Source organism: Pteropus medius, unplaced genomic scaffold (assembly GCF_902729225.1).
Source record: "Pteropus medius unplaced genomic scaffold, Ma_sr-lr_union100, whole genome shotgun sequence".
Taxonomy (NCBI): Eukaryota; Metazoa; Chordata; class Mammalia; order Chiroptera; family Pteropodidae; genus Pteropus; species Pteropus medius.
In genome coordinates, this window is record NW_024340698.1 from 8,323,403 (window position 1) to 8,351,378 (window position 27,976).

At 37.2% G+C, this 27,976-nt stretch overlaps 1 protein-coding gene and 1 pseudogene across 25 annotated transcripts in view; one reads left to right on the plus strand and one right to left on the minus strand.

Moving 5' to 3' along the window:
* The first annotated feature begins 6,875 nt into the window (after positions 1-6,875).
* MBNL3 (muscleblind like splicing regulator 3) overlaps positions 6,876-27,976 on the plus strand; it is a 109,370-nt gene continuing 88,269 nt past the window's right edge. For 5 of the 25 annotated variants that reach the window (XM_039875360.1, XM_039875425.1, XM_039875347.1 and 2 more), the window contains exons 1-2: positions 7,758-7,951; positions 25,048-25,102. Coding sequence is in view for 1 of the 25 variants with exons in the window: in XM_039875507.1 (XP_039731441.1) it covers positions 7,880-7,951 (72 nt within the window). In the remaining 24 variants the exon portion in view is untranslated. Of the gene's footprint in view, positions 7,063-7,757; positions 7,963-10,940; positions 11,031-25,047; positions 25,103-27,976 lie in introns of those variants that run through there. The other 20 variants (XM_039875385.1, XM_039875370.1, XM_039875444.1 and 17 more) reach the window with 12 other exon arrangements.
* LOC120613437 (uncharacterized) lies at positions 24,284-24,402 on the minus strand (annotated as a pseudogene).

Genomic DNA, 27,976 nt, shown 5'->3' on the forward strand with positions numbered 1-27,976 from the left:
AATCACTTGAAGTTGATTCTGTGGCTTTTCTAGGTAAATATTAATGTTGTCTAAAAATTCTCTGTCTTTAATTAGTTCCTTTCCAATATTTACTTCTAGTTTATTTTCGTACCTTATCACCAAATAATTTCTCAGAAACGCTAAACCTGTAAATGAATAAAAGTCCCCCTGTTTTGGTCCAGCTTTTATGGGAAATAACTTTGTTTTTCTGAAAGGTAGGAAGTTAGTTTTTTGTTTCCTGAATATGCATTTTTGATCATGTTAAAGAGATAGTTCACTATTCCTATATTTAAAAATGTTTTAAAAAGGATGTTAACCAAAAAAAGGAGTTGAATTTTATCAAATGCCTTTTAACAATTTTTTTTTTAAAAATATTTATTTATTTTATTATGATGACATTGGTCAATGAAATCCAGTAAGTTTCAGGTGTGCAATTTAACAGTAAGGCATATATATATTGCATTGTGTGTTCACTGTTCGTAGTTAAATTTCTTTCTGTTACCACATATTTGACCCCTTTTCCTCCATCTACCTCTCCCCTACTCCCTTCCTGCTTCTGGTAACCACTGGTCTATTGTCCATGTCCAGAGTCTCTGTTTCTTTGTCATGTTTGTTGCTTTTAGGTTTATATCCCACATATAAGTGATATCATGTGGTTTTCAACTTTTTCTGTCTGGCTTATTTTGCTTAATGTGATTATCTCAAGGTTCTGAATCACGACGAACTGGGAAATCTAAATAGACTGATCAGCAGTATGGAAATTGAAACAATCATCAAAAACCTACCAAAAAGTAAAAGTCCAGGACCAGAAGGTTTCACCAGTGAATTCTACCAAACATTCATAGAAGGTTTAATACCTATTCTCCTCAAACTCTTCTAAAAAATTGAAGAAGAGGCAATACTTCCTAACTCAAATGCCTTTTTGGCATTTGCTGGGATGATCATACATTTTCAACAATATTGTTAATATTTTTGTCTGAAATTATCTTTATATTTCTGGAATAGACAATACTTGATCAAGGCCTAAAATTATTTTAATAAGTTTTAGTATTTTATTGATAGCATTTTGTTTAAAATGCCCACATCAATAAGGGGCAGTATGGCATACTAGAAGGAAAAGAGTGTCTGAGTTCAAACCCAACTGTACCCCATAATAGCTCTATTCAGTACCGTGCAATAGTTAAAAGCATGGGCCTTGTCATCAGAGACAATTAACTTTGAATCTTGGTTCTGTAATTAATAGCTTTGTTATTTTGGATGAACCTCACTTTCTTTTTTTAACATGGGAACATAATAATATATACGTTATAGAGATTGTTGTAAGGATGAAATGAGCTAACTTGTGAAAAATGCTTCTTAGTACAGTGCCTGGCAGGGAGTATTTCTAATGTAGGGAGGAAGCAAGAAAATTAAAAATGTTAATCAAGCTACTTTCAGAGGCTGAAGTGTGCTGATCAGCCCTGCAGCCAGGCCAGGAGGACACCTGCAGAACAATGGAAAATTTCTGCTGAGATTGCTAACAGCCCTTTCTCCACACTAGTGAAGGGGAAACGGAACCAAGAGCCATTACTTCTAGCTAAAACCATGGGAAACCTATGGATTAAAGGCTGGGAATTGCCAGCAGGCCTTTCACTCTACATATTCTTACCTTTTCGCATTATGTACTCTTCCCCTTCCTCACTGTATGTTCATATCAAAGGAAGTGGGAACTTAAGAATGACATATAAACTAAATTCCCTGAGCACTCAGAGTCCCTCCCACTTTGCCTTTACTCTGCCTTACACTGTCTCTCTCACTGATCCTCTCACTCTCTGCCTCTGAGAGGAGACCACACTCTGTATATGGAGTGTTACCCCTTTTCTAATAAACTTTCCTTTTGACTCTTTACTTTGGCGTGTGTGTTGAATTCTTTCTTCACTCTTCGCCAAAGGAACCTCTTCTTCTCTCAGTACAGGGCTTGGTCTCCCTATCACTTTGGAAAATTTGCCCTGTCCTGCATTATCTTTTTTGGCGACCACGAAGGGACCAAAGGATATAAACTCATCACATGTTTGCCATGGATCCTCTCATCTGAGAGTGGCTGGGATTCATTTTCCTAAGCTGTGCAGATCAACTGGCCTTGGGCAAAAGGTTGACACCATTTCTGGAGGCTGGTGAGAGACTTGTTCTCTAACCGAGCAGGAGTCCACAGATCCTGTCTACTTTTCTTGCTTTTCTTCCTCTAACTTCCCTGACTTGGTTTCATCATCGGAAGTGCAGAAAAGACCTGCTGAGGGATCCTATCCAAAATCCAAATTAAAAGACAGTATAGCACCTTTCGGCCAGAACAGGATGGGAGAGACCCTTTGGGAATCCTATGTTCCTTTCCCTCTACCCCTTGCTTTCATTTTTCGCTGGGAGCTTGCAACCGGGGAAGCAGTGGGCTGCTGAAGCTTGCCCAGGCTTACTCCCCCGATCTTGCTCCATAGCCTTTTCCTTCTTCTCTCCCCTCTCCAGTGAGAACTCTGGTGAGAAGGAAGTGGGTGTGAGGGGAAGGTCACGGTAGCAGCTCTGCTGAACTTGAACTCTTCTCTTATCTGTACTGGCCTTATTTCTTGATTGGCTCCAGGACACCAGAGCAATCTCAGAGTGGGCCCAAATAGCTCAGAGTTGAGCACTGGGCCGGCCAGCCCCAATTGCATTGGGTTCCCTGGTCTGCATCCCCCACAGTGCAGGACTTCAAGGTAGTCCCCCCGCCCGGCCACAAAAGCTAGTGTTGCTATCTCTGAATTTCTCTCTCTCTCTCTCTCTCTCTCTCTCTCTCTCTCTCTCTCCCACACAGTTAAATCCTGCTCACACTTAGGGCAGTGGGCCTATACAATGCTACTGTACTCTTTCTTGGCAGTGGAGCCCAGGACCTCTTAATCCCCTACGTTGGAGCTGCAGGTAATCCTGTTCATGCTCAGTAGCAGTAGTGGGCCCAGTCTTGCATTTGCCCCTTCTAGCAGTGGTGGGCCAGACCCTTGCTGCTATCCCTCTTCCCTCTACTATTTTTCCAAGCCTCTCTTGGTCCCTCTCACTCTCTGTCTCTGAGAGGAGACCACACTCTGTATGTCGAGTGTTATCCCTTTTCTAATAAACTTTCCTTTTGACTCTAACTTTGGTGAATGTGTTGAATTATTTCTTCACTCTCTGCCAAAGGACTCTCTTCTCTAGGTACAGGGTTTGGTCTCACTGTCACTTCAGGAAATTTGCTGTGTCCTGCATCATTTCCACATTAAATGCTTGCTATTACAATTATCATATGCCTAAGTGATAATAGGACATGCTTTTCTTTTTATATCATCCTTACCTTTTGTATAATTCTTATGTTTTTGTATCATTTTTATCTGTAGCATTCTTACCACATTTTACCCTGAGGATAATTTTAAGAAATGTACCACACTTTTCAATACTCAAGAATAATTTGCGTAATATAACTTTCAAAGACTGGGGGAGGGGGGAATAAATGCATTAAGTTTAGGTGTATTTTGGATAATGCGATTCTTTAATAACTTCCTGTGTTCTTCTGTGTTTATTAGTACATGTTCAGATAATTCTGACAACTTTATCCAAGTGAAAGAAAAATCTGAATTTCAGAATTTTTTACAACCTGAGAATTGTTGGTCAATCTTATGCTTGCAATTATTTTGGCATACAACTAGTTATTGGATTGCCTTATCTCTTTTTCTGTAAGAAATACAGTCTGCATCATTTTTCAAAGGGGTTAGAAGCCAATATTTATTTGATTATTTAAACCTTTTTAACAAGCAAATTCTGCCTTTTTTCTTTAACCTTTTTCTTTTGTTTATTTCATCAGAACTTTGTGTGAACTCCAAACCCCCAATTCCCAACTCTGAATGAAAAAGACTTTTCAGAAATCAATGGTTGATCAGTCTGCAGCTCTTTAACCAGAGGCTTCTGTATGGAAAAGCCACAAATGATGGTGTGGGATCTGCATCTGTGGAGCCATCGTTAGAACATAGCAGCGGCAAGTAGTACCATTTGCTAACAGTACTAGGCTGGTGGGAATAATTCCAAAGGCTCAAAAGAGGAGGAAGATCCTTCCCCTTTTGTGCATAGCATGACCCTGTCAAATGTCTAATAATATCTGTTGACTATCTTTTAAAAAGAAAAGTAAATGAGTTTACGTGCCTTAGCAGAGGAGTAAAAGGATAATTCTGATAGAATATATTTAGAGTTCAACAATCCCTCAAAGCCATGGTGCACTGATATTTGAATTTAAGTTTCACCTATCCAGCATCTTCAAAAACACAGCAACATTTGTATAATTGTGTATTACAACAATCCTTTTGTAAAAATCATTACATAACTTTTAAAATTATTTCCTGTATCACTCAAAGTTAATTGTATTTATTAGAAGAATATGCCACTTAAGAGGCTGCTACAGACTCTGCCTTACGTTTGTATGTCTAAGTGCCCATTTCAAATATTAAGACATAATGAGAGGACAGGGAGCATGTTCCCCGAGTGTGTTTAAATGTTTGCTTACAGGCCTCTATTTGACTGGTTAGGGGAGAGGGATGGGACTGAAAATTTAAATCCAAGTGTTGTGAAACACCGACCTTTGAAGATCCATCAGGGAAAGTGATTCTGAGACTAGCCCAAAATGAAATGGGAGAACAAGTGTTAAGTATTTAGAAAGACTATGATATACATGCATTATTTTAATAACGCATGTGGATGAGTGAGTACGCAACTCGATTTTTCCTAGGTCATGCCCCCAATCATGTTTAAGAAAATGTTGGCCAGCTCTAAACACTCTACTAAAGTGGAATGTAATTCCAAGACTAGTTCACCCCAGAGAGCAAATGAGCCCTTTTAAAATGCTGAGGGGAGGAGAAAACAATTTCTCACTTCCTTTGAAAATACTCTCTAGTGACCTGGTGGCATGGAAATTTGTCTAGCTTCATTTGTGCAGGTCATACCACCCTGTGAAAAAGAGAATAATAGTCTCATTTGCAACTTCTAATGGTCAGAAATTTTAAGCAAGAAACAATGTTGAAGCTATGCTATCCTGAAAACTAAACAATTGACCCATTTATAACCTGAACTTATGATCAATTATTTCAACAATGCAATAACAATAAAATTAACCTAGTTCGTATGGGACTAAGGAAACCAGAGTGTCTCACAGAAGATGTGGTTTGCAATGGTGGACAGAGGTAAGAGAACTGGTATTGACTCAAGTTATGTTTAATATAAAGACTCCTTTGTTGACACTTTGTAATAACAGTTCCTCATTTGTTAGATCATTAGGTATAAAGTGATATAATTCAGCCTTGCCCTTCTTTCCAGCCTACTGTGATGGCCAGCACCATCTACTTTTAGCTATGGTTGTTCCTGGACTGCCAGAGCCACTTCCTATCTGTCAGCCAAATTTGACTTTTAGAGTAGGGCAGGTAATTTAGTAAGTTTGAAACGGGTGGAGAGAGATTGTTTGGAATGAGATTCTCCCCCTCCCCTTTTTTTTTAAATAACCAGAAATTCCTGGCTTCTGTGTGACTTATGCTAGAATTCTACCCATTATTAAAAAAATATCAGACACTGTTCCTACACATTGTCCCAATAACTTTAACAATGCTTGCCAAACACCATGGTTTTTTTTCTCAATTATTTAAATGGCAGTTTGTGCCAGTATTCTTCCAACCTTTATGATCCTGCTCCTATTATCTCGTATTTAACAGAGATTGATGTCTTGCCTAAAATTATCTAGAGAATTCTAACTGGATCAGTCTGGCAGAACTAAAAAATAAAATTAACCTGAAAATTCACTCCATTCCTCAACCTAACTGCTGTTTAAGTATCTCCTGTGATGTTTTCTCACTTTCTCACTAATATGTAGAGATCTGTATGGAGGTGAAGCAGTTCATTTCAGGAAAGCAGCCCATGCATTGCTATGAGCTTGTCACTGAGAATCCTGCATATGTGTATTATCAACTACAATTGTCCTCGTAAAATTAAATAAAAACACGCATTTATTATTGTAGGTTTTCTATTGAGACAGCTGCTGTTCCTATTGCACTCGCATTAAGTTGAAACTTGTAATTTAGCTTTCCAGATGTGTACTTTTTAATCAAAATATAAAATTTCATTTCTTTTGTTTATTTCTCATTCAAAAGTATCTGGAACCCTACCTTAGGGCTCCTCCTACCCTTCAAACTCGCTGAAGAAGGAGAACTATTTGCACAGATCAACATTTCTCTCTCTAATGTTCTTAAAGGGAAATAAAGGATTGGGACTTTGTAGAAGAGAGAGGACCCAGGAAAGCAGCTGGTAAGTATTTTCCTTTTTCTTTCTTTCTCTCTTTCTTTTCTTTCTTCTTCCTTTCTTCCTCCCTCACCTTCCTTTCCTCTCTCTCCCTCCCTCTCTCCCTTCATCCTTCTTTCTCTTTTCTGCTTTCAGTGAGCCAATATATTGGCTAATATACTGTCTAAGGTCATTTAATATAATGGCTAAGCTCATTTAAAAAATTATCTATTTCACCTTACCTGTATCTGAAATGACTATAAGCCTACAGCTTTGAACCACCCGGCATATTTAATTGGCACTTTAATTACCGAAGCTCTAGTGAACTTTGCTGCATCCTTACACACACACACACACACACACACACACACACACACACACACACGCGGGATGTTTCTCCTTTGTAAAACCTGATCTTATGATTTGACACCCCCCAAGCACACACCTTTCCCTTAATAATGAAATGGCAAATATCATTTGCAGCGAGGCTGGGCCTCCGGGTTTGGGGTAGAGGTACTACACCCCCTGAGAATAAAGCCCGCGCTTCGCTCTCTGAGAACCGTGCACGAATGAACGAACCACACAAAGGATATAGTTGGCAACGAAACAGCGCCTTACAGGAAGAAAGTACCCATACTCGGAGTGTGATCAGGAGCGTGACTTTTTGGCGCTCTTTGGGAGCAGCGAGGAGGAGTCAGAGGACAGTCACAGTGTGGGAGCGGGCATAGGGGCGGCACGCGGCTGAATTCCCGCCTTTCCGCAGCGCTGAGCCAGGTGAGGGTGGTGGCAGCGGCGGTGCGGGACCCGCCGCGCTACCTGGCTGGGCGGGGCGGGTCCGGGCAGCTGAGGGCCACTTCGTGCTTAGGTGCCTGCGCGCTGCTTGGCTGCGGGGCAGAGTTTCGCTGGAGTTGCGGTTTTGGCGCCCAAGGTCCCCTCGCTAGCGCCGTCCCTTCAGTGGGCCCTATCTGCCCGGCGCCCAGCACAGGCTGCCTGGGTGGCGGGCTCTGCCAGAGTACAGCTGGTAGAGGGCACGCCTTTGGCCGGGACCAGGCGGGGTTTGGGCCGGGGTTGCCATGGCAGCTGCTGGCCGGCCGGAGCCCCAAGCCCGCCCGCCGCTGGGAGGGCGCTGGGGAGCTCTGAGGTGTACTCCAAGCAGACTGAACCAAGAGCATGCGAGAAGGGGGGAGGACGGCCCGGGGTCCCCTTACGCCCCTGCCTGCCGACCTGTCCCGGAAAAGGGCCCCCCTGTTGTGGAAAAAAGAAATTATTCTTTCTTTTGGCCCTGAAAAGAAGCTTGCAACCGCACGGGGGGTTAGAGGGCAGTGAGGAGCGGAGGGATTGTCGCCTCCATCCAGGAGTCCTCATGTGCGTGTCTCTTGGCTTGACATTTTGTACCCCACAGTGGCCGACTTGGAGCCGGGTTGCACGTCCCAGCCAAGAAGTTATGTAGGTGGGGCGGGCTTTAATTTGCTTATATCTAATGATTTCAGAGCCTCGCTTTAAAATGGCGGCATTCAGTATGCACCCCTGCTAAAGGCTCTCCCAGCACCAAGGCCACCTCGCGCAGCGCTGCTTTTGCTTCTGCTAACACATGGCATATACCGCTGCCGCTGCCGCTGAGAGCAGGACCCCTTATCCTTTGGTTTTGCGCTGGCAGCATAAGGTAAGGCTGAGGTGAGTTGGGATTTGTGAGAGTGGCTGCCTTCAGCTCAGACGCTGATGAAATAAAACACCCTTTAAACTTTATTTTTCAAAATGGCAAATAGAAAAGTAGCTCTGCAACTTTGTTCCAATTTTAGGGCTTTGATCTTAGTTTTCCTTGTTCTTCCTTTTTTTTTTCTACTTTCTTTTTCATATAGACAATAGATAGATGATTATATAGATGATAGATAGATAGATAGATAGATAGATAGATAGATAGATAGATAGAAAGAAAGAAATTTAAAGAAACTTTTTGCATGGCATATCATCAGCAAATGCTTTTAACAACTAATTTCCCCCAGGGTCATGAGATATGCTGAGCAGTGCCACGGCTTCCTTGCAGCCTCTGTCTTTTCCCGCTCTAAATCAACACGTTTGGGCAGCTTGCTTTTACTACAGGCATCTGAGGGTAGATTTTAGAAGACTAGTAAAAAGGTAACTTTAATTTTTAGCATTCACACACTAGGCTTTTATGGTAAAAAACAATATTAAATCAAGACAAGTAGCGAAGGTTAACATTTAGGTGATTCATTTATGTAGTTTTATTATTACTGTGGTAGATCTACTATGTGTTATTCTGACTGCTGTCCAGGGTTTAGTATATATCAATACAACAGTGAGGGTGAATTTATTGTTACTGTAATTAACAGTAGTGTGTTTTAAAGTTCTTTTTTTCTTAGATGTTCCTAAATTGCTAGTGTTTGTAAATTGGGCACGGATCCCCACGGCCTATTTCTACACATGCATCGTGTTGATAGGAAAGCATCAATTAAAATAGAATTATTGCAAGATTTAATTTTGAAATCATTACAGGTTTTTTCACTATGTTGACTCCCTGGTTTAATCAATAAGTCTTTGGTTGAATGGTTGGAAAGCGGAATGTCGAAATAGCTGTACATATGACTAGACGTCAATGCTTAATACAATTCATCTGAGTTTTTTCCCCCCTCTGATGAAGGTATACAGACAATAAATTGAGTGACTTTTTAAAAGATTGATTGGGGGGGGGGAATAATATAAGCTAGGAAGAAGAATATTATTTTTATTTGAGAAATAAAGGTACTCCCAAGTTGTCTGGGCACATACACTTAAGCACTTGCATTTGCACATGTGTAAAAATCAGTTGTCATTTTAGAACAATTTATGAATCTATGCACTGATTTCTCTCTGGAGGTTTATAGAAAAATACCTATTCTTTTTACAGCATTCCTCCAATTTTAAGAATGAAAGAGAAAGAAATCTAACTATGAGAGGTGAACACAAAATGTAAATATATATAAGCCTTACTGTTAAAATATACAGCTGAAGCTTACCAGATTTTTTAAACCAATGTCACCATTAAAAAATAAATTAATAAATTTAAAAAAAAGAATGAAAGAGAAAACTATAATAAATGTTTGTATTAAGCAACATCTCTCTGCGGCTCAGTAAAAGAGCTGGGGCTCTGAATGTTCAACTTCGGGCAGTTAACTTTCAGAGAAAGGATACATTACTCAGAACTCAAGAAGAAGCAGGAATGAAAAGAAGCTTGATTTAAATGTGTGTGTCATGTATATCTGTATGTGAATATACAAAATGCACCTGCGTATATATGTATATATATATATTCATGTATATATATGTTCACATACATGCATATATAGTATGTATATATAAAGACACATGTATATTATGTAAATTAACATACATACTTGCATGATATATATATATATTCCCTCTATACGTATATGATGCTTTTCAAAAAACTCAAGTGTAGTAATCCCAGAACTCTTTACTCTTTATAACATTCATAAGAACAAAGTATTAAGGGAAAAAAAAGAGACTGATTAGAGTTTTAAAAATCAATTAGGCACACTTGTTAAAATATTATGTTCATTCTCAAGTCCTACTTCCATCAGCATTAAATTGGCTCATGAGTAGAAGGAATGATTTGTTCCCAATTTCAAGCAAGAGTTTTTGTTTTGTTTTGCTTTGTTTTTATGCCCACACAATGGGCGAACTACAATGGTCCAGAAAAAAGGGAGCTCCCAGTTGAGAAAAGCAGTCTAAACAGAAATTCAGAGGGTTGGCACTAGAGACTTCCAGCAGTCTATTAGATCTCCTTAGAACATGGGAGCATCCTAGAAATTAACAGTTTTCTGGATCTTGTTTTCTGCTTTGTATCACTCAAATTGGCTTAAAATTGTCCCCATAAGATTACTTGAATCCTGAGCTTCTTGGCATAGCCTATAACTGGTGTGGAAATTTGAGAAAGGTTTCTTCAGGCTTATTCAGGTTTCTCTGAATATATGAGTAACTCCTTATTAGTTAGGTTACTGGATCTCTTTATCTCATAACCCCAGTGCTTGGCACATAGTAGGCGCTCAGTAAGAGTTTGTTAAATAAGTGCAAGAATAGTCTTTCTAACCTGGATTTGTATTTTATGAACATCTTTCCTGTGACTTCAGGTATCAATATCTCTATTGACAAAAAAATCAGCAACAACAACAACAGCAACAACAACAAACAGACTAAACACTGGGTTGAATTTCTTGCTGGAGGCCACAACTAACTTTCTAACAAGTTTAGAGAAAAGCAAACAATGTTAAACTTTGGGCTGAGACCTCATGTATTGGCTTGAAATCTAGCTGCTATTTTTCTGTCTCCTGTAGTTGCATTTAGTACATCTCCTCTACATTCAAGAGGAATCAGTCTTCAATAATGAGTCATGTAGAAACAGTCTTTTTCACCAAATACAGAAGGAACAAAATAAGAAGTACTGTCATGCAGGTGCCTCATGTTATGTATAGTTTAGAAAGTGATGAAGTCGCAAACAAAACCCAAAAAGGACATTGGGAGCTGTCTTATTTTCAGTCAAATAAATACTAATTGCCCATTTAGAGGTTGAATTTGCATATGTTTTTATTTACCAAGATACAGGTATTAATAGTGCTTCTTTTTATTGTATTCAGAAAGTAAAGTCCATACAGTAGAAGAGACAGAGCTGCCATTTCAGATCCACCACAATCATCTTTTGTGCCCAAAGGACCATCAGTTTTTAGGTACAGCTTTTACAGTCTCCTCTTATGTGGCAGCATAAAGAAAACAAAGGGGTGTTCTTTTTTGGGATGGGGGTGGCCTGTTAGCAAAACGAGAGAAAGTACAAGAACCAAAGAGCTTGTATTTTACCTTTCATTTTGTAGTCTTCAACCTTTATGCGGAAAAACAAAACAAAGCAAAACAAAAGCATCGTGATTAATATTAGCTTGGGCATATATCCCATAGTACAAAGTCCCCAGTTATTCGCTTTACAAACTGAGAAAATGAGATTGTCACTTAATATTAAGGTGGGTGCTTTATTATGATTGGATTCATGAACTATATAGTGGTTTTTCTGAGTTCTGTTTAAAGTATATAGAGACATATTCAACAAAACCCATGGCACAGTGGTGGATATCACATTTCACCTCAATGCCCAAGTGGAGTTTGCATTTGTCCTCTGAAAAGTACATGTTCAGTAAATGGTCCAATTGTGGGTGCTATTTTGTTAAAGGGTCCATTGATGATTCTAAAAATTCTTGATGTCTGGTCGATGAGGATCCCAAAGAACAGGACTATATTTCTTTTCATAAGTGATTTTGAGAAAAATTTAAACTCCCAACTTGTTTATGTCAGCATTTTTCCTAATTGGATAGCATGAAGAAAAAACCTTATTAGCTTACCCAGAAATATGAAGTGAAAAATAGCACACCTTATAGGGTCACATTTTATGTCTAAAGGCTTCAAAATACAGAAAAACATGGAGAGCAGGGGTGCCCGTAATCTGATCTGTTTCATGAATGCCTGTAGTGGTGGCCTCAGCTGCTCACAGAGGCTGTGTCAATAAGCGCTCTGCTGGCTTTCTGAAACCAGGATCTGGGCTGAACTTAGATTGACAGGCTCCCCAAGGGAGGCCTTTTTTTCTAGAAAGACCTTGGGTCTTGGCGGAATTTTTGACTGGCCAAGTAGCTGCCCTGCTACCATTTATTAATACTATTTCTTAGAGAGATAAACTTAGTTTTGCTGGAGGACTCATTCAGACACACTGAGAACTTCGATGTAGCAATAATATATGAGGGCAAAATGCTTTTACTTTTTGACTGAAACTACCCCTCCAAAAATCTTTTGTGATTGAGAAAATGACAAGCTGGGAAAATGTGGCATAGGGCTTGACATTTTACAGTGCTAGAAAAAAACAAAACTACTCTATGCATTATGCAGACTGATGATGATGATGACGATGATGATGATGATGAGATGATCTAAAATGTGATTAGAGAGCTGCCATATATACACATATTTTGAAGTTGCATAAGTTGTGTTGTGGGATGGAGAGACAGAGACAGAGAAAGACAGAGATAGATATTGAGAGAAACCAACTCTAAGAAGCTAGTTCCTCTTCTCAGGGATATTGTAGTTTTCAGTTGTTTCTCTTACTAATCAGATGCATGAAAATTGTGATTCTGAATATTAATAAGAAACAGCTAGGCTATCTAATATCTGATTCTAAACACTTTTATTAATGTAGTCTGTTATTCCTATATTTATGGAAATGCAGAAGTTCAAGTATTGGTTGTGTGACCTGTGCAATGTAAATTTTATTTAGTAAAAATAGCATTTTTTACTTTCAAACCTAAATCATATAGTAGTCTTCCTTATTGCCTTCCACCTACCCCTAAAGAAATTTCTGTAATAATTTTATCTTTCTAAGAAAACAGTTCAGATAGAGGCACTCAGAAATGGTGACAAGCAATGACAGGAAATGCTGGTTGCACTGGTCTCCTTCATAACTTAGGGAGGCCACAGCTCGTTGATTTGCTTTTAACTTCCTGTTTGGAGGCTGTTTGGGTCAAAAGTAGCAGTGTTTTTCCATATAGAGTTTTTTTTTTTTTTTTTTTTTGCTTTAAATTCTGTATGGCTACAATAAATCTGTCACTGGACTGCGAGTTTTGTATATTTTATGAACTGTATCATGTGGTTTGAGTTTAATTTGGAAGGCAGTGCTTTTACAATCAAGATTCCACCCCCCTCCCATACACACACAAGCAAGTTTTAGGGTCTGGGATTGCACCAGCCTTCTAAAGTTTATAGCTCTATTTACATAATAGTGATTGCTGAGGAGGGCATTTCCTACAAATTAATGACTAGTTGGAAGGGCCGACCATCCAATTCCAGTGAGAAGGGGCCATTTATTAAGTGCCACGAAGAGATCAGGGTGTTTTTATCATAAAGTGTGAAGAGAAAGTGAAACCATGTTCTGACTTTTGAAGAGTCCAAAGCAGCATGGGCAGAGCTAGATAGGGATGTGGTGTCTCCTGGTATGGCAAACGGAGCTTCTTTTCATGACAGGGACCAATTAACTTTTCCATAAGTTGCCAAAGCAGGACTTGGGTGAAGAGGGCATTTCCTTTTATGTTAATGGCCCAGTGGATAGGGGACAAATAAAGATGAGGGCCCTAAATTTGCCAAATATTAACTGCCTGAAAATACACAAATCACAGCTGTTAAAGCTATCTTAAAAACCTTTTAAGATCACATGAATGAATTTCCTAAATAGTTGTGTAACTGATCATTCCTAAAATGGACAAGATTTGAGGGGTGGAAATGTTATCTCTTTTCAAGGTCAGTTTAACAGAACACAGATACTCCATTTTGATTCCCTAAAGTATGTGGGTAATATATGAAAGTAAATAATATACACAGAGGGTCTTTTGCCTTTTGTGGAAGTACCTTTGAGGGCTGTAATGTTAACCATTTAACCTTAGACGTTCCCAGGAAACAGTTTTGTCCCGCCGCGCCTTATAATTCTTGCCTGCTATAAAGCAGCTGAAGTGTGAAGAGTTTGGCATTGATTTAGAGCAAAAACAGAATAAGATCAAGATTAGGTTCACATCCAGGAATTCCTGATTTCCTAGCCTATCCTTCACCTGCTTGGCTTCCTAAGTCTTCAATTTTCCAAAATATTAAATGTTTAAAAAAGATAAATATCTGTTCTAAGATCTTTAGTAAATACTTCCACATAAAGGCGGTTCTGTGACACCCCCACTCTAGAATTTGGCTAGGTCCTTTACTTTGAAATTTTAGTTTCTTTTTTATCTTCCAAATTTAGTGGGGGATGGTAGGGGTGGGCTGGACCTCTAAAATACAGGCAATCATTATAGACCAGACACCTGGATTTCTTCATGGTATTGAATAATCTTTCACAAGCAGAACAAACCAAATATTAAGTTTCATTTTTGAGTCTGGAAAATATCATTATATTTTTAGTAATCCAAGGATTGCTGGTCATTACAGTTCATAAAATAAAAGAATTTTTTCTTAAGTTTAAAACAGTCTACAAATGAACTGTTTACCCATTACCGTTATTATTAGATGATGTTGTGAGCAGATTTAAAAACAAAAAAAGTGACTGGTTGATTTTAATTTTTGAACATTTTCAAATTTGAATGTTAAGATATACTAAAATTTTGTTAGCTCAAATTAAAAACAATATTCTGATTACAAAATGTTTTTGAATAAGAATAAATAAGGTTTTTCTAAGTCAATGTCCTATTGGCCTGAATCATGGATAATTAATAACACAGATGCATTTAGATAATGATTTAAAACTTTAGGAGAAGAAAAATGGCGTAGATGATAGACGCCTGGTGGCCCCTGCGCGCAGCCGAATCAGCACTGGTGCTCATGGTGAGCAGGTCCGTCACCATGAAAATCTGCTCATGGACGCGGCCTCTTTGGTGACCAAATCAAAGTTGTGATGGAAAGAAGGAGCAAACAGAAAGGAAAAATCGCCTGGAATCTAGATGAACAAGCCATACAACTAGGGAGAAATCCAAGAAAGCACCCCTGCAACGGCAGAAGGAAGGACGGGGCGAGGACGCAGGGCTGCCCAGTCTCCAGCGGCTGACTGAGATGGAGGCTGCGGTAGTGGTAGTGGCAGCGGCAGACGTCTCTTAAAGGGACCGTGTCCGCGAGCAGATTTTCACAGTAATGGACCTGCTCACTCTGAGCACCAGTGCCAATTTGGCTGCGTGCAGGGGCCACCAGGGACTTACAGGGAGACATTGTCAGAGTGAGGGCTGAGGCAAGACTCACTCTGTACAGAAGTGCTGGCGGTATCCACTGTTCCCTGTCGAGCCCTCCCCCGTCCCAGTGCAAGGACACAGCGCCGCCATAGCCAAGACATCATCAAACTGGATAACAGAGGTCACTCTGCCCAGAAGATTCCCTGAAACTCTGCCTCCCCCAACTCACAGCCACATCCAGATATATTCTCAGCGAGTCAGGTACTCCTTGCTGAGCAGTGCCTAGACTCACACTGGAGGCAGTTGGCCTCAGTATCTGGTGTGGCTTTTTGAGGTGACTATAAGCACAGCATCTGTGGCTTGTTTGCTGAATCTTAACGGGTGGCCCCAGAGGGCCACAGGCTGGGGCTAAATTTGGCCTGCAGCTGAACCTCTCTCAGGACTGTGCCACTGGACACCTACTACACAAAGCCATGCTAATAAGACTGGGAGACTTAGGAGCTTTGCTTAGTACATAGAAACAGACAAGGAAAGGCAGCCAAAATGGGAAGACAAAGGAGCAGAAACCATACGAGAAAACAGAACAGAGATCCAGAAATAATGGAGTCAAGTAATCTAACAGATGCAGAGTTCAAAACACTGGTTATAAAGATGCTCAATGAACTTTTAGGAAGTGTAGGTAAATTCAGCAAGAACTTCAACAAAGAGATAAAAAAAAACATAAAAATGGAAATGGAAATTATAAAAGGGAACTAGTCAGAAATGAAGAAGACATTGTTGGAGATGAGATGTTAAATGGAATAAACAAAGGAATAAACAAAGTGAATAAAGAAGAGGATCAAATGACCTATCTAGAGAACAGGAAAGCCAAGGACATTCAATCAGAATGGCAAGAAAAAAGATGCCAAGACTATAAAAATAATTTAAGGAACATATGGGACACTATTAAAGGTCAAAGTATCCATCTGATTGGCATACTTGAAAGAAAACAAGATGTTGAACAGCTATTTGAAGAAATAATGATGGAAAACTTTCCTAAACTGGCGAAGGAAATGGACATAAAAGCCCAGGAAGCTCAGAGAACCCCAAAAAACAAGGATCCAAAGAGGCCCACACCAAGATACATCATAATTAAAATGCCAAAGGTTAAATACAAAGAAAGAATCTTAAAAGCAGCAAGAGAAAAATAGATAGTTACCTACAAGGGAACACCCACAAGACTGGCCGATGATTTCTCAAAAGAAATTTTGCAGGACAGAAGGGTTTGGTAAAAAATATTCAATGTGATGAAGACCCAGGATCTACAACCAAGAATACTTTATTCAACAAAGCTATCATTTAGAGTTGAAGGACAGATAAAGAGCTTCCCAGACAAAAATAAGCTAAAGGAATTTATCATTACAGAGCCAGTATTACAAGAAATGTTGGAGAGACTTCTTTAAGAAAAGAAACATGTATCAAAAACATGAATAAGAATAGTAACAACTACATTCCTATCAATAAGTACCTCAAATGGAAAAGAATTAAGTGCTCCAACCAAATGATAGAGTGGATGAATGGATAAGAAAACAAGACACCTACATGCTGCCTACAAGAGGCTCACTTCAGATTAAAAGACACATGCAGACTTAAAGGAAGGGAATGGAAAAAGATATTGTTTTGATGGACCTAGAAGGTATTTAAGTCAGACAGAGAAAGATAAGCACAATATGATTTCACTTATATGCGGAATCTAAAGAATAAAAGAACAAACTAATCAAAAAGAGACTCATAAATATAGTGGACAATTTCGTGATGGACAGAGGGGAGGGGAGTTTGGGAGGCTGGGAGAATGAGGTGAAGGGTTAAAGAAGTACAAATTAGTAGCTGATGGATAGTCACAGGGATGGGGAGCATGGAATAGGGAATGCAGTTAGCATTAATATGTTGACTAGGTGGAGGGCCAGGGAGGGAGGGAGCAATTGGGAGGATTGTTTTATTAACTATTAGATGTCTAACCAATGTACTGTATACTTAAAACTAATTTAAAGAAAAACTTTAGAAGTATCTTGTTCTAAGAGATTGAACATTTCTTCCATCTTCTTGATGTTATGATTTTGTTTAGCAAACCCTTTTTTAATAGGTTATCCAAAAATACACTTCAAACTGGTTCAGGTTCATCTACCACAGTCTGGTCTAGTTGCATCAAAATTAATTAATATTTACCCTACTATATGTGGAGCTAACAATATTACTTTGTGGTATTAGTAAAGCCTATTTGTTCTATCATTGTAGTTTTCAAGTGGTGGGCAACAACTCATTAGTGCATAATGAAATCCATTTAGTAAGTTGTGTTTGGCATTTATTTTACATGAAATTGAATAAGATAGTAAGAATATCAGAAGGCATCATGTAGTGAGATTATGCATTTTTTGGTGAGACTGTTATTTCAGATCCACACACATGTACTTATAGGATGTAAAACTTTTCTTTTACTATTTGTTGATGTCAAAAGGTTTAAAAGTCAGTGTTTTAGTGGATGTTATTTCAATCTAGGTCATAAAAGTTTTTCCTCTTTTTTGAGGGGAAGGTGGTCAAGGAATGCTGGTGAGTTTGGGTACTGACTTACTGAGTGATGTTAGTTAAGTACTTCGACAGTTATGTGTCTGTTTGTCAAAATGAGAAGTGAGACATATTACTCTGTTAAGTATGCTATAAGATTTGATGTCTGCGATATTTTGTAGTCCTGAGGGGATGCACATTATGTAAGTATTATGTATTTACCAGTGGGATATTACTAGAACATGAGACAAAAAATAATGTTAACTAGGAACAGAAGCCAAAAAATTAGGTCTTAGAAAAAAATCTTTGGGTGGCTAGGCATGAGGTGCTTTTAACAGCAAAAGAATTGTCAAAAAAAATTAAATGTACAAAAAAGCCCATCTTATTTTAGGATGAGTTAAATGTAAGTTAAAAGAGTTCAAAAATTAGTTTTGGTTTTTAGAAATTGAAAATGGTCACATCAAGAGAATATGTTTGCAAGAAGAAAGCTGATTTTTAAATAAATATAAATATATATATATATATATATATTTACCGTACATTGGAAGAAAAATTGTGGATGGCTATTTTTTTTTCTGCAATGAATGAAGGAGCACATTAAAATGAATTTAAAAATTGTTGATGGGAGGCATAAGCTGAGTGTCTGTTAAATATATCTGGAAATTGATAGGAAAGATTATACAAATAAAGAGGACAATGGCCACATGACTTTTCTAATTGCTTTTTTTGTACTGACGAGAATTAAGCCCAGTAGTAGGGAAAAAAAGATTCACTCACATGAAGTACTTAGTATAATTCATTAGGAGATTGGAAGTATCCTTAGAAGTCTTTACAATTTGTGCATATTCATTTGATTTAAGTAATTGTTAGAAGAGAGGAAAATATTGCTTCCTGGGATACTGTTATATCTCCAGCAGGATCATTAAGGATCTTGTCCTCACCCTCCATCCTCAGTTCCCTCCCTGTTCCATTAAATTTCTTTTATTGCTGGACATGTTGATTTCATTCATAAGGTCTCTTTCTATGAACATGCTCCAGAGCCTTAAAGCACTGCTGCTTTCTCAACTCTGAGAATTTGAAATGCAGTTAGGCTTTTCATTATAGACATTTAAATGTTAAACTTAAGTTACTGCTCTGAAAATAAAATATAATCTCAGCCCTAATGAGCTGGTAACTAAGCTCTGTCATTGTAAATGAATTATTTCCCTCATTAGATATATTATATTTAAAACTTGTGAAGGATAGAAAAAGACTTACCCATATAATGGTTGTGTAATTAGTGATCAATTTATGAAATGAGATGTAAAACAAGTTAAGCACCATAATAAAGTGTTACACCATCACCAAAAAAATATATATATATACATTACTCTATTCATGATGATAAAAACTAAAAAAATGTCGATGGGCGAAACTGTATATATTTCCAGATCCTTGGAGTGACATATATGAACTATTTCTTATTCTATTTGTAAAAGCTCTTTAGAAGGACTAATATGTATGCTTTTAGACCAGAGGATAACTTTGCCTATAGCATCTATTTCACCATAAACAACATTTACAAAGTAGCACAGAGCAGGTGGAATAAGGTGTGAGAAGTCTAAATATGTGTAATTCAGGATTTTAAGCTGCAGAGAGCATGTAGCTGGTTGTGTTATAGGCAAACAAAATTAGTCATTGGTTTGGGGTGTCAGCTATTTTTTACACTTTAGCCTTCTGGGGTATTTGTTATGGAATACATGGCAAATTAATAGTGCTAAGAAAAAGCTATGTAAGAAGTTGTGCTAAAGTCAACTAAACTCCAAGCTACCATTCATTTCACATAGCATTCTAGCTTCCTCAGTCTGAAATATTACCTTTTGTGTAACACATCTTCCTTTTAAAACTTTAAGATATATACACAGAACTCAAGACCTTTGAAAGATGAGTTTATTTTGTTTGTCGTGAATGAAAAATTTCCTCAGAGAACAATGAGACTGTGAGGAGAAACTGTCTTTTAGAATGAAAAAGGAAGATGGAAAGGAAGAGATGCTAGATTTCTTAGTCTTTTGCTTGGATAACCCCCTATACCATATCCCTCATTTTGTGGCACTGTATTGACCAGAAGTAAATCAAGATGCAGATATTGCTGTTGAAAGATTTTTTTCCTAACTGATAAGTGAGAAAAACCCCTTGGTCCCAAGAATTGCAACCATTAGCACTTTCAGGAAGCCCCTAACGATTGGAGGTAAAGAAAATAAAAGCCTGATAATTTCAGCTCCAGGACAGGAGCTCTGGCTCATATTATTCCTCATGTTGGGTAATAATTCAAACCAGACCAAACTGAACCGAACTTTCTTGAAATGAAATGTTTGTTTTTAAGTGAAAGTAACTCGAGTTTCCTTGGTTCCCTATATAGGTGATATGATGACACACACATCTAGACTTCTGATACTTCATATTTTCAGCTTCCTGGATGAAGACAGACGTGGGAAATAGGAAGTTAGAAAATAAAATCAACAATCATTGCATTTTTGCTATTTAAGGGTCTCTTTCTGATTTGCTTTCTGTAAATAGTGGTATAAAATTTAACCACATGAGATGTCATGATGCCTGTGACTTCCCTTGACACTTCCTTATTTTAGCAGCCCCAGACAGTGTGACATCAGCTCTTGGAGTTCTTGGGTGGCAGTGTTTACTACCATCTTCACCTCCAAGAATGTATTATACTTTCAAATAAATCTTAATATCTGTAGACAGGAGTTTATATACAGGAATAAAATTCTAACCTCCATTTTTATACCCAATAAAAATATCCTATAATAGGTATTCATTTAGAGTCAATTGACATTTATTAAATAATTACTGTATACCATATGCTCTGCTAGGTGCTTTAATTTTGTTATGATAAAATTTCCTTTAACTATGAGATACAATTTGTTCTAGCCAAGCAAGTACTCTCTTCGGTATTGATAGGTTTTGGGCCAAAATTGCACCTTCAATTCTTTGCACATATTTTAATGCAACCTTACTTCCAAAACACAGAATAGTTTATTCACTGTCTAGTCACTTTCTCTTTATCATTTGTAGACCATTTCATGACCTCATGAGCCATAGCCTGTCTCTTCCATCAGCAAAGATATCTATTTCCTTATAATGCAAGCCGACATTAATCTTTTACTCATCTTGATAGAACAAAGACTGGTTTAGCTATCTGGTGGATGTTGCTGCAGTAGAATAGGAAATACCAGAGGATGAAGAGTTAATAAAGAGTCAGGAGTCGATGAAGAGTGAGGAGTCGGGAGTGTGAAATGATGTTGAGTGAAAGTGCTGCTAAAATACCCACGTAGAAAATTCTAGAGCAAAGTTGGATTAAACTTGTCTAGAACGCATGAGAAAATAACAGAGCAAGACCTTGGAAATCAGTTTCTTACCCCTAGGCCAAGAGCATCCAAGGAGAAATCTCTTCATGTCACAGAAGCAAATGAGAAAGAAAGTTTCAAGAAGGTGGGCAATCGACAAATACTACAGGAATTCTATAAGTTGAGGCCACTGGTTTTGGTATTTAAAAGATCGTTGTGACATTTTAGAAACCAGAAGCCAGTTTAAAGGGTTGAGGAGTAAATAAAAAGTTGGGAAATGAAAGTGGTAATGATTACTTTTATGAGATATTTGATGAATAAGAATGAGAAATGTTGAAACTTCACAAAGAAATAGAATCAAAGGGAGGAAGAGTTTTGTTTTTAGGGTAGGAGTGACTTGGATATGCTTACTGGCTGATAGAGAGGCAGAGGTGAAATGGAATTTGATCTTTGATCTTACTTTTACTCATCTAATGTAGAATGTAAGAAGTGTCTATAAGTCACCAAATATGTATTAAGCACCTACTCTACTTGCCCAGCATCTCTGTTAATATGCACAGTATTATTATGCAGTCCAATTAAGTAACATGAAGAACTCTGGCGCTTATTTATTTATTTTTTTGCCCTTAAGGCAGGGGTCCCCAACACCCGTTAGGAACCAGGCTACACAACAGGAGGCGAGCAGCAGATAAGCAAACAAAACTTCATCCATATTTACAGCCGCTCCACCTAGCATCGCTGCCTCAGCTCCACCTGAGATCATCAGACATTAGATTCTCATAGGAGCACCCGTCCCTGGTGCCAAAAGTTTGGGGACCACTGCCTTAAGGTACAAGATTAAGCTTGTAATGAAAGAACCGATATACGTTTGCACCAAAAAAAAAAAAAGACAGTGGAATTTAGTCAAAATAACAGATAAGATTGTTTTTAAATGGCTTTAGAGATGAGAAAGTACTACTGAAAATGTGACTGACATTTTTCTATAGGTCAGGCTCAATGAAAATGAAAGAAAAGATGGAGAAAGCTATAAAAAATAATGAAGATTTGAATAGAACTATCAAGGATGTACTTTTATTCTATGATTTCCCTTTAGACTAAATTTCAGTGTCAGTCCTTCCTAAAGTTAGAAATCTTAACATGGGCAACACTTTCCCTATGTTGCATCTAGCAACTTCAGTTTTACAGGGATTTTATATTTTAACACGTAATTTAAAAAATGAACCTCAGGTCCAGATTCATTTTATTTACCCTCCCCATTGTCTCTTCTAGACCATATTTTGGTCTTACTTTCTCAGAGATTGATGATTATTGGTATGAAATATCTCTCATGTAAGCCTCGTATATAATGTCTGGCTTGATATTGATTCTACTCAAAGGGAAAGACTTGCTGCTTTGAGGTTCTGAAAATCCTTTTTTACTGTAGAAAGGAAAATGATGCAAATTTCATGACATGTTGAAAACCTTAAATATTTGAAGTTATCGTAAAGGTAATAATTATCTAAACCAGCATATCCCAAACTGTTTATTTTGCCACACGTTCCAAGAAAAATAAGGTTTCTTAGGTGAAATGCCTGTGAATTTATGGTTAAAGAAAATATTACATTCTGAGAATTAAATTGTGTTAAAGCTACATTTCCTCCCTGTGTGTGTGTGTGTGTGTGTGTGCGCGCGAGTGCGTTTGTTTCAGCTTTTGGTTTTTCATGCTGCATTTCCAGTTATTGTGCAAACATTACTTGTTGATAAGAATTTAAGAATTCTCCATCAACGTGAATCAAAATAGTTTAATAACATCTTCCTGCAAAAAAAATACACTACACAAAATCAGCAGTAACTCGGATTAAAAGATTTCCCCCACTCCAGGGAAAATGCTCGTTAAATGTATTTCTAAAATGACTATGAAAATTTTGCTATTAATTTCTTGTTTATGATTTCTAGTTTAAATTTCTTCCTTACTATTTTATACTGAAGAAAATAAATTTTTCTATAGTGCCTAAATAGAGAAGCAAACCAAATGGTTTCACATTTAAATTATTGAAGACATCTTACTTTGTTCAAGTAAAAATATTCAACAGAACCAAACTTATAATAATAGCAAAATGGGCTTATTAAATCTGTGTTCAACAATTTTCGACTCTTTGCTTTATAACTAGAAGAATTGCAAAGGAAAGCAAGTTTATATGGTTGGTATAAACACTATTGTTTTGAGGGAATTAAGTAGCTCGGTAATCAAGTTGTGAACTCTTCGTGTGTCTAATTAATTTAGTCTGATCTCTCTTCAGAAGACTTGTTTTATGTTACCAATTAACTACACCTCATAGGCATCTCAGCTTCTCTTCCAGGGGCAGCTCTCTAGTTTGTTATTATGACAATTTCATATAGTATTTAGTAAAAAAAATATTGAATTTGCAAATGAATCATTTTGGGTTTGATTAGTATCAATAATAGCACATTCTCAGAGTCTTTTTGCTTGGTGAAACTATACTTTTAACAACAAGGTTTACACATTGAAATTAAAATAATTAATAATTATCAAAATTATTAATTAAAATACATATAGAAAAATGTATTTTCCAAAAGTCTTTGCTGTGTTATCTTTGTGTGTGTATGTATGATTAATATTATCATAAATAGCAAAGAAAAGATGACCTGTTTGTTGAGCTTAAAATACAAATGGAAAATTTCCAACAAGGAAGACAAAAGTGAATGATTACTGAGTATTTCCAAACAGACTCGCCTTAAAATGGTTTTTCAGTAAAAACCTTTGCCTCCACTTCTGCCCGGCTGCATTAAGTTGAGAGGAACATTTACTTTAGGATGCCAAGTACCTTGTCTTTTTCAAATAGAGAAGTCAGGTTTTGTGGGACTTGCCTTCTTTGAGAGGTGGTCATTCACTTTTTCAAATTCAAATTCTAGTTGATGTCTCTTGTATATTCGCCATTGAAGCTCTCTCTGGTTTCAAAAGATAAGCTTACATTTGGCCCTTTAGCCTCAGTTTCTGGTACAACATTAATGTTATTAAATACCCATGTTGACATCCAAAGGTCTGTAGCCTCTCTTCTTGGCAGAAATTAGATTTCTCCAATATTGAATTGTGAAGTGTAGTCTCAGATGTGCAGAGCAGTTGGCAAAAAAGGGGAAGGGGGCCAATTTATCTCCAGTCAACAAGCTATACAAATTCATATGAAGAAAAAAAGCAAATCTGCAAAAATACATGGAGAAAAGTTAGCTATATCAGTTGTGTATGACTTTTGTAATTGACTTTCTTATTTAAATTAAAAAAAAACTTTTTAGATGTGGCAACCCCTGATTGACCTCATAGATTGCAAGGACTTTGTCAGCTTACAAGCCCTTATTTTTTTTTATTTTTTAACCCTACAGCACCTGGTCTTCCTAGGTGGTCTCCCATCGAAGTACTAACGAGGCCCAACCCTGCTTAGCTTCTGAGATCAGAAGAGATTGGGCTTGTTCAGGGTGATATTGCTGTAGACATAATTTACTTTCTATGTATGGTATATCAACACTGGCATCCTTACAAAGCAGTCTTTGACCAGGAAATAACTATACCTATAACCTTAGAAAATTGCTATAGCAATAAAATACATTAGATATTGTGTCTTCTTTTTGTTTGAAAAGCATATTTCCAGATTATATGTGTATTAGGAGTTTATAATAGGGCATCTGAAATACCTCCCTCACTGCAACACATATGCAAACAAACACACATAGAAACAGTTTTAACTTAAACATAAGTTCTGTAGTAGACTGCAGTTGTATTCTAGATATGTAGTGACTGTAGATCTTTTTAAATTCTATCTTCCCATGTAATATCTGACCTAAAATGAATCCATCATACCTTTTCATTTGAACATGATATTAATCAATAACTAGGTTTTTTTATATCAAAGCAGCCCTAACTCTAGAACAAGCTACTAGGGAGGAAAAAATAAATAAGAAGAATATTAAAATCATTAAGAAGTGACAGGGAGAGATTATATAATTTTGCAGTATTTTCTAATAGAAACAGCTACTTACTCTGTGTCAGGCACCGTGGTAAGCACTTAATACATATTATCTCATCTAATCCTCACTGCAACCCTCTGAGGTTGGTGTTATTATTTATCTCCTTTTTACAGATGGGGAACCTGAGGCTCAGAGAGATTAAGTAGCGCATCCAAAGACATTCTGCTAGTAAGTAGCATCAAAACTTGAACCTCTCTAACTCTAGGTCTATACTCATAATAACCATGGCTATATTATGGAAATATAAAAAAAAGGTTTCATTGGGATCTTGAGTTTGCTGCCTGTCTTTCACTATGTATTAGTGACAGCCCTGAGCACCTGAGAATGACAGTGCTGCTTGAATGAAGGAAACATCTGGAATGACCAGATGCTGCAGACTTTACAAAAGACTTCTGAGTTATAGAACTATAAACTATAGAAGTGGAGAGGAGAAAGCATCATTAAATTAACAATACACTTGTAAAGGAGAAGTCTGTTTTGCATAATATTTTTAGTAACAGTAACCAGACTTTTAAACGTTATATTATGGTAGGATATACATTATTTGATAGTGGCAATTCCTGATATTTTTATAAGAATCTTTTGTTTAGGAGATTTTAATGTAAACTATGTTGAATGCATGTAGCTATCACAGCACGTTTTAAATCTCAGGTTGATTTTTTTCTGGTATTTGACCTACTAGGACTTTTCTGTTTTGCTTTCCTTTCCATCCAACTTTCTGTTTTTTTTTTTGTTTTGTTTTGTTTTTGCATTGGTCGTTCATTCATCATACCTTTATTGAGCACATTTCACAAGTCAGCCATGTTTCTAGGTGCTGAGAATATACCCTTGAGCAAATATATTTTAATATTAATGTAAGGAATCTAGACTTTTTTTCTATCATTGGAGCATCACAAAGCATCATTATCTTTATTGTCTTATATGTCCATCTTTAGCTTAATCAAGTTGTTTTTAAATTTCACTGACTTGTTCATAGTAGTCAAAAAGAAGAAACAATCCCGATGTACATCAGCTGGTGAATAGGTAAACACAATGTGGTATATCTATATAATTATTCAGAAATAAAAAGGAATGGAGTGCAGATACATTCTACAGCATGCATGAACCCTGAAAACTTTTTTCTTAGTGAAAGAAGCTAGACACAAAAGGCTACATACTGTATGATTTATTCCATTTATGTGAGATGTCCAGTAGGCAAATCCATAAAGACAGAATGTAGGTTAGTGTTTGCTTAGGAATGGAAAAGTAGGGACATAGCTAAAGGGTACAGAGTTTCTGTGATGGAGGACACAAAATATTCTAGAATTGATTATTATGATGATTGCTCAAATCTGTGAATATACTAAAACCATTGATTTGTACATTTTAAAGGGTGAATATTATGGTACATCTCAATTAAGCTGTTATTAAAGTTGCACTGGCTTATTTATTAAGAAAATTATCTTATTCGCATTTTAATAATTAAAAAGTAAAGTGACAGCTAAATTGAGAATATTGTTCTATTTTTAAAGAGAGCCAATGGATTGGACAGCTTTGGATTCCCACTTATTCTGTAACCTTTATTTGGAAAGTTGATTTATTCAATGACAACTCACAATGAGCATCTCTGTTCTTGGGGTGCCTCCCATATTGGTCCCACCATGTACTGGGCATTTTTCCATGATGCCTTGCATGTAGACCAAATCTTTATTCCCCCCCCAGCTAGCACGATGTGTTTCATATACCAAATGCTCACTGCTTCCATTTGGTTAGCAAGTATTTGTTGAGAACTTACTATGTATAAGACAGATACTGAAGATGAGTAAGATGTGCCCTTGAGAACCTCAGAATCGAGCAGACAGCTAAGCATGAGTTTCACCATAGTGTGACAAGTGTTGAGATGGAGACGGGCCTACATGTTTGATGCGAATACTGAAACCCTGAGTATATTTCCATATCTGTAACTAATTTAACCACTCATCTGATATGTATAACCCATCTGGATCATTCTCCCCTACATTTCAACACATCCGTTAAGAAGACACTTTTTACCGAGACAGTGAAGTTAAAGTGCATTTTTTAATCTACCAAACATTCATGTATTTTGACATCAAATCTATGAATACAATGCAATTATATATTTCACTTAAATAAAACTTAGGGAGAGCTGCTGTTAATATTGTTTGGCACCTCCAGAAATCATATTATATCTTAATAAAACTTAGAATAATCTTTACAATTTTAAAGAAAGTACTTGGATTCATTATGTGCCAAATCCCTAGTAATAAGCCTATACATTTTAGGCTGTTTGTGCACTTATGTGTCCATGGGAGGCAGTACAGAGTAGTGGTTGACATAAAGCATTCTGGAGCATGCCTGAATTTGATCCTGGCTCCTCTACTCATCCACTGTGTGACTGTGGACCAAGTTACTTAGTCTCTCTATGTCTCAGTTCCCTCATCTGTAAAATGGGGTTAATAATGGTAGCTACCTCAAAGAATTGTTATTAGCAATAAGTGAATTAATGTATTTGAAATTCTAAGATTATCACTAGGTACATAGTAATCATAGTGTGTATATTTGCTTTATTATATTTTTGATTCAACTGAAATTTCATGTTTTATTCTGTTTTGTACAAATCATGCACACTCATCTTTCAATGACATCAAATCTTTGGAAATTGGCGTGAAGATTTCTGTTACACAGAAAATATAATCCTTTGATTTTACTCCTTTGACATTTTGGTCTTTTCACACCAAAAGCCAAGTAGGTTCTCTCTTATCTCTACTTGGAAATGAGAGGCCAACTGTGACATTTCTTTCTGCTCCTTTTACATGGCCTTGGAGTTTTACAACAAATTACTTGACAATCTCCTATCACTTAGCTTGATAAATGTCTCCATAGCTCACACATTATCCCATGCTAAGAGAGCAGTGCTTTGAGAATGTTTGATGCATAGTTTAAAATTCAGAAGAAATAAAGCATACAACAGAGCTGGAGTTACACTTTTTGATTGCATTGATGCCATTTTGTTTGTCAGCCTTGTGATTTAGATGGGCTTTT